Source organism: Tasmannia lanceolata, unplaced genomic scaffold, assembly GCF_043159265.1.
Source record: "Tasmannia lanceolata isolate RefF3 unplaced genomic scaffold, GAP_Taslan_0.1 ptg000037l, whole genome shotgun sequence".
NCBI lineage: Eukaryota > Viridiplantae > Streptophyta > Magnoliopsida > Canellales > Winteraceae > Tasmannia > Tasmannia lanceolata.
Genome location: NW_027518714.1, coordinates 7992631 through 8004906, shown reverse-complemented (window position 1 = coordinate 8004906; position 12276 = coordinate 7992631). Strand labels below are relative to the sequence as shown.

General features: G+C 36.5%; 1 protein-coding gene and 1 long non-coding RNA gene across 2 annotated transcripts; one reads left to right on the top strand and one right to left on the bottom strand.

Annotated features, from left to right (window-relative positions):
- Window positions 1-699: 699 nt before the first annotated feature.
- On the top strand, window positions 700-12152 carry LOC143860066 (mitogen-activated protein kinase homolog MMK1). Its single transcript, XM_077370577.1, has 6 exons — window positions 700-1070; window positions 1173-1302; window positions 2452-2589; window positions 8851-9183; window positions 9711-9891; window positions 11793-12152. The coding sequence occupies exons 1-6, from the start codon at window positions 862-864 to the stop codon at window positions 11963-11965; spliced, it is 1164 nt and encodes a 387-aa protein (XP_077226692.1). The 5' UTR covers window positions 700-861; the 3' UTR covers window positions 11966-12152.
- Window positions 4939-7103, bottom strand: LOC143860067 (uncharacterized). The gene is made up of 2 exons (XR_013239571.1): window positions 6326-7103; window positions 4939-5043 (listed from the first exon to the last, which is right to left on the bottom strand). It is a non-coding gene; the product is annotated as an uncharacterized LOC143860067 (long non-coding RNA).
- Window positions 12153-12276: the final 124 nt, after the last annotated feature.

Genomic DNA, 12276 nt, shown 5'->3' with positions numbered 1-12276 from the left:
AACGGCTCGTTGGGGCTGGAAATAAACTAATAAACAAAGCCCTACTGAAGCTTTATAATTAAAATAAACAAACGAACAAAGGAGGGGGGTGTATCTATAAAAAAAGGCATGCACAAATCAGCCCATAAAGAATCCGTTTGTCCGTCGCAACGGAGGGGAGACAGCCTCTAAGTCTAACCACCACGGTATCGTGTATTCGTGTCTACACGTGAAACGGAATTCTAATCACAGCAGTTTCGGGTCAAAGCTAAAGACCATAATAATTCCATTTCATCGCCTAACAAACTTACTACTCTATTGTTTATTTGTTCAAAGTTCAAAGTTTCAAACTGGAAATAAATCGAGAAATAGATTTCTCGATAAACTAATTAGTGAGTCATCGATCAGCTCGCGACTTAGCCGGCTTACCTTCCGTGCGCAGACCGACCTGACACATTTTGGCGCCGCCGTCTTAATCTCAACCGTCTGTTTACATCAACAGAATATACTCCGTTGATGCTTCAAGATCCTCGATTCTCGATCTCTCCGTATTAAATCCCGAATTTTCCCTGAATAGCAGAGAAAAAAGAAAAACACGATATCAACACAACCATATTTTGATATTTTCGCTAACCCATCTTGTCTTTTAGTATTTAAAGAGACGTTAAAAAGGTTATTAACTTATTATTACATTTCCCAAAATGCTCTCACGAACCAATATCAAAATAGAGTTGTACTAATAACATTTCCAAAAAAAAAGAAAAAGTAACTAGAAAAAACAAACCCAAGGAGGGAGAGAGATTCATATCTGCAATTGCCAGAGACCTCTCTCTCTCTCTCTCTCTCTCAATAGATTGTATAAAATTTCTAGGGTTTTAGGAAATGGACGCAGCTCAGGCCTCCGACACCGTAATGTCCGAGACGGGACAACCGCCGGCGATGTTGCCGGCCGGAATCGAGAATATTCCCGCGATTCTCAGCCACGGAGGCCGTTTCATCCAGTACAATATCTTCGGAAATATCTTCGAGATCACCTCCAAATATAGGCCTCCGATCATGCCCATTGGAAAGGGTGCCTACGGAATCGTATGGTATTTACACCTTCCAATTCTCAGTTTTTGCCCTAATTTTGAAAAAATTTATGCCTCTTTCTGATGATTCCTTCTTCAATTTTCTTTTTGTGATCTTTTTAGTTCTTCTTTGAATTCGGAGACGAACGAGCAAGTTGCAATAAAGAAGATTGCAAACGCTTTTGATAACAAAATCGATGCGAAGAGAACTCTGCGGGAGATCAAGCTTCTCCGGCATATGGATCATGAAAACGTCAGTGAGTGATGATATTTTTTTTTCTTCTTTTTCCCTATTTGTTTTCTTTGAATTGTTTCTATAGATTGCTTTGTACATATTGTTGCCATTAGACGAGAGAGGTTTTTTACTTTTTATTGCAAAAGGTCTTTGATCAGCATGTGTAATATGATTTTGGTTGTAGAATATATCATTGATCTCAAATCAAACCTACTAATCTAGGGCATCATTACGAATTTGTAGCATGGTCAGAAAGCTAATACCTAAATCATCAACATCCTCTTCTTTGAATTTCTATGCCTCCTTTGATGGAGTTCCGTTTACTTGAAGCACTGAACGTAGCTTAATCTGATTGCCTTGGGGATGAAATTAGGAATTGCGTGGCGTTGTACTTATTGTCAGGGTGTTCTTTTTTTATCTTTTAAACTTGTGAAATGTAGAATCATCGATGTCATGCAACACAAGTAACTGCTACAGAGCTTCTTTTACCAATTTTGTCACTTAAAGAGGGGGCTGGAAATTTGTAAGAAACTGCTACATCTCCTCATGTGGATGAGACTATACGGGGTGGTGACATTGATGTTACAGAACCACAACTTTTCCTAGCAATAAATGATGAACCTGAAGACGGATTTGAAGGAGTAACATACATTCATAAATAAACGAAAAATTGTTCTGGAAGGAACTAGGATCGTTGCCCTGTTTCATCACCGTGCTGACAGGGGGGATGGATGGTGCTAATGATTGATTTTCTTTGAAAGGAACGTACGTTTAAATAGGTGGAAGTGATGCACACGCCTTTATATCCTAAGAAAAGACTTCACACTTCTACTTTTTAACCATGAAATGGCAACAACTGTCTGTCTTGATCAAACATACTCATATAGCAAGATATGCAGAGTTCTCCTCAATATACACATACCAAGTCCAGTACACAGTATCTTGTACATCATGTATTGGGTCATATCATATGTTCAACTGCAGAGGATAGGTTGTGCAGAGCTGAAAATCTGTTGTGTTTATCTGTTTTCAAATATCTTTGTCATTCCATATAACTTTTTTTTTTCATTTTCTACTATTGAACGTTAGTGTCGTTTCTGTGGTTATATGCTTACAGCTTCACATGAAATCTCTTGCTGACCAGTGGCATTTTCATTTATCGTATAGGTTGTGGCGATCAGAGATATAATACCACCGCCTCTTCGGGAGACATTTAATGATGTTTACATTGCTTATGAGCTAATGGATACTGATCTTCATCAAATAATTCGCTCCAATCAAGCTTTATCAGAGGAGCACTGTCAGGTTTCATTTGAGTTTTAATAATAATTAGAATTATTATTAAGTGTAAATTTAATTGTTGGCTCCCTTTCATAGTATTGGAGCATTCATATCTGTTTCATATTGTGCCTACCTGGCCAGTGATGTTTTTGTAAAGCCAGCCTTGTTAAATATCTTTTGAAATATAAAATACTAATAAGCTTAACTCCACTTTAGATACATCCCCTTGAGAATGGTTTTAAACATTGGCAGAAATTGACTCGAAATGACGAACATATTTCCATTCCGTCATTACAGAAATGAAATCCTTTTGACATTCAACGTTTAGGTCCTGTGAATTCAAATGCTACCGATTTAGTATTTAAATTACAAAACTTCGATCGTTATGTTGAAATTTCAATCAAAGTGGATTGAGAAGCTTCGGCTTTCACAATTTTGCTTGGTAAATGTTTTTGCTTGTTTCGTCAATTATTGTGCAGATGTGTCAACTAATTGTTGATTTGATGCACTTGCGTACGGATAGAGTATGAATCTTTATTTTTCATGGATTTTAAGTTAAAAAAAATTGGAAAAAAGTATATTTCGATTAAAAGCTAATCTTTTTTTTTTTTTTTTTGAAATGGCGATTAAAAACTAATCTTATAGGCCTGTTAGCCTCTAATTTTACTTTATGTGAGTTTGGAAATCTAAAGCTCCTCTAAGGATTAACGCTTTTTGTTGGTCTGCTTGTTGAGATAAGATCCTCACAGTGGATCGCATTCGCAATAAATCTCTCATTTGCGGAGTGAAGAAAACGGGAGGGATTCAACCAGTGTTTAAAAACTCGTTGACTCGACTCGGAACTCGCCCGAGTCGACTCTCTTTTACCTTGGTCTCGTTCCGCTTTGCATGCATCCGCGTTTCACGTTTTGCCCCACCGAGTCAATAAAAACTCCTTTGACTCTCCCGAGTTATGACTGTGTCAACTGCGTTCTTGGCCGCATCTGCGCTGAGTCGACAAGGATTTTTGTTGCCGCATCCCGCTTCACATCTGCATTTTTAAACACTGATTCGAACCCTGACACCGTGGTTCATAGCCACGTGCTCTAATCCTCTAAGCTACAGGCCCCACCCCCTTGACCACCTTGCAAGGCTAAATACTCCTGGGTGACCGATAGCGAGGTAGTACCATGAGGGAAAAGTGAAAAAACCCCATCGGGGAGTGAAATAGAACATGAAACTGGGAGCTCCCAACCAGTGGGAGGAGAGTTGGATCTCTGACTGGGAAAGATTTTTTATTATTTAGGACCTGCTCGAATCATATCAAATGGTCATTGGAATTTCTTTGTTACAACACGCTGTTTATAAATGGTTTGAATGAAAGAAAATGAGAAAGAATCAGAATTTCTGCACTAGTTTGTACACGAATGCGTGAGTTATACTCAATTCTTCCCCAAACGCCAAAGATCTTATATGTTTCCTCACCTTCTTGTCCTTTGTATCTTCAGGGAAGATTGAATCAAGTTATCGTAAACCAATGTGCTCTTTACCTTTTTGATGCCGAGTCCACCGACCATCTCTTTTTTCATTGTTGGTTTGCTTGTGATTTGTGGTACTATGTCTTCTGTCTCTTTGAAGTGTATTGGATTCTCCATGGTCACATCGTTCATCATATTATGTCATGGATTTTTGCCCTTTGGCCCTCTAGAAGTATGACTTTGTGGAGCATATTCCTAACTACCACTTTGTCGTTCGTGGAATACACCACAGTTTAAACACTCAGTGACTGGTGTGATCACAGAGCTAAAGTTGCGAATAAATCGCTGATAGAAAGATGCTAGTTCATGAAAACGTCACACACAACTGATAGATGCCAGCACTGGCCAACCCCTTACGGCCTCGACTTTGATAGGGTAAACTTTAATGCCCTCTGCTGACGCAATATATCCCAAGAAGGTTAGACTATCTGTGAATACGCATTTCTTGAGGTTGGCGAACAATTCATTCTCCCTTAAGGCTTCGAAAACTTTCTGCACGTTGGGAGTATGCTTGCTGGGGTCCTTACTATAAATGAAGGCTAGTTGCAAACCCGTGCGTTGCACGGGAACGGGAAAAACAAACAAACAAATAAGCATTCATAAAGAAAATTAAGCGAACCAACCCACATGTGATTAAAGCTTCTATGACATGCATACCTAGAAAATAAAGCCGTTGAACCAATCTTGTTTAGATTCCAAGAAAATCCATGAATAATTTGGAGAGTTTTTATACATCAAAGAATATTTGTTCGACCCCAAATGTCACAAATACCACCATAAACAGATATATCATCTTTTTTATCAAGGCCGGTAAACTTTTCTTATAATTCAAAAGAAGTGTTTCAAATACAGGCTGTGTAAAAAATGTAAATTTTTATAGATTCATAAATCGTTCCAAAAAATAAAAAGTTGTAGGAACTTGCTTTGACCTTTCCAAACATTTCCAAAAAATTCCTGCAATCTAAAGAGAGCCCAAGTGAAAATCATCAATGTCCTTCTATTGCATCAATTGGAATTAGGAAAATTTTAGAAATGACTTTCCTTTCCTTAATGTGGCTAAAAATGGCTATCAAAGAATCATATCAATGGTCTTCTATTTCAAATTGTGTCTGATACTTTTCCCTAAAATAGCTATAAAAGAATAATAGATATACCCAAAACAACTTGAATATAGCTAGAATTCCTTCAATTCAGAAGGAAGTGTAAACAAACATATGCTTATGCCTTAATCCAATATTGTGAAATTTAACTTGTAATGGTAAAAAATTACCCAGTGAAGCATCAAATCATTTAAAAAGCACACATGCATTTTAAATGAATATTGCATTAGATAAGCCAATCTGAAGAAATAATACGTTTGTATTGCAGGAAAAAACATCTCTGACACAACTTTTTTCTCGAAATATTTTTGTTCTCCCACAATTTAGAGTAAAATGATATGATTATGGCTAATTTAGAGTATCATCATAAATTGAAGGTCCCTCTAAAAACATTTCTGAAACATCATGTATATAAACCAATAAAAAAAACCCTGATTTCTCTTTTTGATTCTAACATGTTATTTTAGTGGAAAGTATTGAAGAAAGCTGAATAGCCTAACATGTATAATGTATTGGAGCCTCAAATTGAAGGTAAAGCACGCATAGGCGGGAAAAAAGCAACAGACATTTGGTATATAGATATAGAAAATATAAAATTTAAGAAAAGATATCTTCAAAGAGCCATGTACCAGATTTGAAAATTTAAGAAAGTCATGTCCATACGAATAACCTTTAGGTGATAACTCTTTATTAAAGGATTGCAGAATGCCCAAAAATTTCTCAATCATCATAAAGATGGAGCTAAAATTAACTTAAATAAGATCCTAAATGTTTATTCTATCTCTCGATTAGAAAAATCTGATTACAGATACAGTAATAAAAAGAAAAGAAAGGATAAATAATAATCAATTAAAAAAGCCGAAAATAGATGGAAAGCCCCTAATTAAAAACATGAAAACAAAACAAAGAAAATGGTCGAGTAAAATAATCAATGGACTGTGGTATAAATCAGCAAAATTAAAATTTTCCTGCACAAAACAAACAAAATTTATAGGGAAAGCCCCTAATTAAAAACCCTTAAATTAAAATTAAGTTTCATGCTTAATCAAAAACCCCAACTGCCATATAACCATTAAAGACAAATACAAATATCAAAAAACAGATGTTAGACTATTATAACATACAGAGCAAAAACCCTTATACCTTGATCGTGTGAGTATGAGGTGGTCATCGCCGGCGAAGCACAACCCAATTTCAGAGAGAAATCCAAACTAATCATATGTGCCAAAAAAATGACTACAAATAATCATCCGGCAAAAATAAATTCCCAAAATATGCCCATCACTCAAATTCTACAACCCATATAGAATATCATACTCTAGGCAAAAAATTGTCAACTTGAACCCACATCTCATACCAAAATAATAGTATTTACCAAGATTTAAGTTATTAAATACAGAACTGCCCAGCTTTTGACAACGAAGAGTGATCAGTCGACAGCCTCGTGGCACTGCAAAAGAAGACATAAAAAGATTAGGGAGGGGAAAAAAAGATGGCTCAAAGAAAAGATCAGAAATGGGGAACGAACCCATTGATTTGGGTCTTCGGTTTTAGCTGAGAGAGGTAGGGTTATCCCATTTATGAGAGGAAAATGAAAGTCAAAGGATACACATACAAAGATGCTCATGGGTGTGGTGCATTCAATCCATTTAATGGGAAAATAATATAGGGTTGCAACCGTTAAAGAGATTGGGTGTTCAAGAGGCACTTGGTGGTGGGGAATTTGAAAGGGCTGTGAAGGTGAAAGAAAAGAAACAATACATTGAAAACGATTTAATTAGGGTTGTGGAGAGAGAGAGAGAGAGAGAGAGAGAGAGAGAGAGAGAGAGAGAGAGAGAGAGAGAGAGAGAGAGATTGCTAATTTTTAGGTAATAGATGGTAATTGATTGGGATGAGGCACGTTATTTACTTATATTACCAATTTAAGGAGGTAAATGGGGAAACCAAATGGCTGAAACATTGTTTGGAACAATAACGGTGCAACACTCTTTTGTAATTACGTGATAGGAGGGAGAAAGAGATATAAAAGGAGATTTAATAGCTTTTAATAAGAGATTTAATAGCTTTTAGTAATAGAAGATTTGACAAAATGTGATAAAGAGGGCTTTTTAAAATTGCAGGATAGAGGGGCTGACACGTGGTAGCACCACAGCTTATAGGATTCCGCTTTATATATATATATATATATATATATATATATATATATATATATATATATATATATATATATATATATATATATATATATAGGGGATATCATCAAAATATACGACGGTGAACTTGCCTATGAATGGTCAGAGCACTTGGTTCATCACACGCATAAAACGTACTGCGTGCATTAGATAAACCAAAGGGCATGATCAGCTGCTCATAGAGACCCTCACAAGTCTTAAAGGTGGTCTTCCATTCGTTGCCAGGCCTTATTCATATCTGATGATACCCACTTTTGAGATCGATTTTGAGAACAAGCAAGCGCGACTCAACATGTCTAACATATCATCATCCTTCCTTCTTTCCTTGTCTCATAACAAATCGGTTCCTTGGCTGTTTCTAGCAGTCTTGACTGCAGCAGCCCATATTTTACCTATTTCCTTCATCTCCTACACCTTCTTCTTCATCTTTCCCTACTCTTCTACTTCCCTCAGATCACACCATTTTTTCAACTAAGACCCTATCCTCATGAGGGACATGAGCTTTTTTCATGATCACCTGAAAAGTAACCAACACTCCTATGAATTAAAAGTGCAACATAGTTGATAAGTGGGTTCAGAAAAGCACAAAGCACAGCATTATTTAAAGTAATGCCTTGAAATAAAAGTTTGCAAATAAATTGTAAGACAGTAGGTCGAAGCTAACGTGGTCCGGGCCCTGGGCGTCAGCTTGGAAGTAGGTAGACGTTGCCTAATCATGTTTGGTGGAACTAGAAATATCAGGAAGAACATAGGTACCACTGAAGGTGAAGAAGGCAGACTCAGCAGTATGTGTTACACAGATATCAGAATAAGATTCTCTTCAATTGAAATTATGTCCTGGGGTGAGGATTTTGAGCCGAAGAACCAGAGCTAGGAAACTATAGAAGAGATCTCCTCTATTAAATTAATCTCATGGAAGCATCAATGGGTTGTTGGTGTGTTAGCAGAGTTTCTGACTATGGTGATCCAATTAGTGGATGAGGATACATCGTATCCCTTACTAGGCAACTTAATCATGGATTTGTTTGTGGCCTCACATTATGTATTAATTTAGTATAGTATTTTAAAACCTATAATATTGAACTGTACATCTTATATGCTTCAGATGATCATCATGAATAGCTCACTGAACCATTTAATTAAACAAACTTGTGTGTCATCCATGTCTGAGTGCAAAGCCTTGTTATAAAGTCCAGTTTTTTCCAAAATTTCTTTCCAATCCACTCAATCATATAAATGGTCTAAGGACTACTCTTAGGTTCTTTGGATAGTCTTTTGGAGAAGCCCGGGCCGCCATAGCTCTCTGCTGTTCTTCTGAGTGCATGCATACTTTTGTGGCAATGCATGTGGTGTATGTGCACACTTAACCCCATTTTCATGATGTCATTGTTTGATCCAATCTTTGTTCTTTCAGAGGTGACTGCTTTACTTGCTTTATGAATGAACTAACACCTTCTTCTTGACATTTTTTTGCAGTATTTCCTGTATCAGATCCTCCGTGGATTGAAATACATACATTCTGCAAATGTTCTTCACAGGGACTTAAAGCCAAGCAACCTCCTATTGAATGCAAATTGTGATTTGAAGATCTGTGATTTTGGGCTTGCTCGTATTACTTCTGAAACGGATTTCATGACAGAGTATGTTGTTACTAGATGGTATCGAGCACCAGAGTTGTTGTTAAACTCATCAGAGTATACCGCGGCAATTGATGTATGGTCCGTGGGCTGTATTTTCATGGAGTTGATGGATCGGAAGCCTTTATTTCCTGGGAGAGATCATGTGCACCAGCTAAGATTACTAATGGAGGTAAATCATCAGTTTTTGAATAATGTTTCTTTCCAATTTTATATGCATTCTGGTTTTGGAGGACTTCTATTGTCCAATTCTAACGAGAATTAAATACTTGATTTGGCCTTTCCTTTAAAAAAAAATTCTTACGCATCCTAAATTTTGAAGAAAACGAGAGTTGATGATGTGCTTCGTCCAGTGGAAGTTAAGGTGTATGAGTAGAAGGATAGATGCTGTTTTTTTTTCCTTTTTTGAATGAGGAATGACAGAAAATAGGGAATAATTAGGATAACTGTTGAATTCAATTGGCAAGAAATAAACAAATGGATAAAAGTGGAGAGAATATTATCAGGAAGAGATAAGAAAATGGAGGGTTTTCCTCAAATTTGTTTGTAACCTAAGTAGCCCTTCTCAAAGTAGAAAGCTTTACTTGGAATTTAAAGGCTTGAATTTGTTGGAAATCCTGAGAGTGCATTCATCAGCACGTATTCGTTTTTGTTTTTTCATCCACAGTTCATCATTAGCAATTATTGTTATACGTACAGATGATTGGCACACCGACGGATACTGATTTGGGTTTCGTGAACGAAAATGCCAGAAGATACATTCAGCAACTTCCTCGCTATGCCCGAAAGTCATTTACTGAGAAGTTTCCACATGTTCATCCTGCTGCTATTGATCTCGTTGAGAAAATGCTGACATTTGATCCTAGACAGAGAATTACCGGTAAAGATCTTTCCTGTTTTCTGTGCTTGGTATTTTTATTTTTTTATTTTTTGAAATGGTAGTGCTTGGTATTTGTTCAATTTAATTTTATCTTTTTATACACTTAAAAATTGTTGAAAAGGAAATTGCTGGTAATAATATTTGTCAAATTGCACTGATTGCTATTTCTGTGCAATCCTCTATGGTTAGAATGACTACCCATGCATCTACTGGGTTGTGGCTCCGAGTATCTGACAGATTGTGACACAATGTAAAATATTAAACATATTTTAACATATGTTTACACTCACCAAAAAGCATGTCAAGCAGGCTCATTAAAACTATTCTTCATGTCCATTTGGCATACTATCATCCTCTTCAACCATTGTACTGGCATTGTTTGAAAGTTGTTCCCTCAGATTATGGAGAATTCCTTTACTTTCTTATCATTTAATGAATGGATGGTAATAATGCTTGGTAACTTGTAAATGAAAAATGTTTACACATTATATAAAATATTTTCCAGCAATTTTGTTTTGCTGCAGTTTATACTTTGGAGAAGTCAATTTTGTTCAGATAGTTTGGGATGAAGTTATCATTTTTAACTGAGAAAGCTGTTATTTCTAATAATTACTTTTCATGTGTTTCTGATAGTTTTTGGGAGAAAATTTTTGACTTCTATTGGGTGTTTTTAATGGTGACACATCATAGGCAATAAAATTAACCTAGCTTGGCTGTAATGTACTGTTAATGGAATATCAATATCAGTTGTGAGTCTTTTCAATCGATGTGGGAATAGTAAACGCTTCTATGAACAAAGCCCCACTCATCACTATTAAAAGTAAAAAAAAAATGTAAATACAGGAAATCATGTCTTGCCCAATTCTTTCTTCTTTTTTGTCAAGAGAAAAGCCTAAAATGAAGAAAATCGCATGGCAGCTATACAAGGACAACGCCCTGCACTGTTACCAATCAGGGCATATAATTGTGAGTCCTTGAGGTTATAAATTATTCAACCCCAAAAGTTGACCAATTTATGAGTATTCCTCATGAAGAATATGGGTATCGACCATATGCATATGCATATGCATATGCAAAAGAAATATGTCCATATCCTGATACCTAAAAAACAAGACCAAGGGCGAGGAGATTCCCTTTTAATCCACCAGATAAATATTACGGGTTTTCCTCAATCCAGTGTTCCATTGGGACAACAAATACGAATATTATGCTTCCAATTTGGTTGAAATAGCTTGTTGTGGCTGGCTAGAATTGTCACTGTATCGTTATGATTTGGGATAGATAACTATGATTGTCATGTATACAATTGGAATTTTGGTCAAAACAACATTTGTAACTCCTATTGGACAAAACAATATTTGTAACTTCTAGTGAATATAAATAGGGTACCAAATGTATCATTCAACACAGTTCATCGTACAAGCTGATGATCCATTTTGAGTCTCAGCAGATTGTGCAACCCTTTCTCAGAACTAGAATCCTTGTTTAATGCTCATACATGCTTTGATATGCTCAGTCATTTATTCTCTTAGAGCTAGTTTGGGCATGCAATCTGATTGGATTGTGAGTTCAGCTTGTGACATGCAATCTGGTTTGAGTCAATCTAACACTGTTCGTTTAGATTATGACAACCGATTGTGAGTGCCAAACTGATTATTGGACTCAAAATTACGTTTAAATTTGAGCACAATAAACAGTTTAGCGCTCACAATCGGTTGCCATAATCTTAAACGAACAGGGCCTAATTAGATTGCAAATTCATGTTAAATAGCCCTTGATCCAAAATCCTTGGGACTCATGAAAGCTCCCTTTTGTTACTTAGTAATTTCATTTGCCTTTGACTTCCTCTGAGTTTGTTTTTCTCTTTCCTGAATGTATATTATGTTTTGTTTTGGTCACAGTGGAAGATGCACTGGCGCATCCCTACCTGGCCTCTCTGCATGATATAAGCGATGAGCCAGTCTGCTTGATGCCCTTCAGCTTCGACTTTGAGCAGCACGCATTGACAGAGGAACAGATGAAAGAGATGATCTACCGTGAGGCACTGGCATTTAACCCCGAGTATCAACGGTGAATGTTTGCAGCTCTTCATTTCTTGTTGGCTTCTTGAATTGCGTATCTTGTGGTAAATGGTAATTGATTTGTTCTGTAAATATTTTATTTCGGAAACCCAGTCAGGTGAATCTGAAATTGTATGATTTGAAGGGCATGTACACTTCCGTTTTAATTTATTTCAAGTGATCGTATGGGTGGTTTATAAATTTGATTGTCTTTTTCCATGGTTTCTGTGTTCTGCAATCACCCATTTAAGTTTTTTTAACACTCAAATCAAAGGATTACTATCATTTGATGTCTCTGTTTTTTGCTCTGCCCATCCATAGCAAT

Excerpts from the sequence above, each read along its gene's own strand:
- LOC143860066 (XM_077370577.1), top strand. The coding sequence starts at position 862 with ATGGACGCAGCTCAGGCCTCCGACACCGTAATGTCCGAGACGGGACAA. Across the intron at positions 1,071-1,172 it reads GGTGCCTACGGAATCGTATG|TTCTTCTTTGAATTCGGAGA; the intron begins GTATTTACACCT and ends TGATCTTTTTAG. Across the intron at positions 2,590-8,850 it reads TATCAGAGGAGCACTGTCAG|TATTTCCTGTATCAGATCCT; the intron begins GTTTCATTTGAG and ends ATTTTTTTGCAG.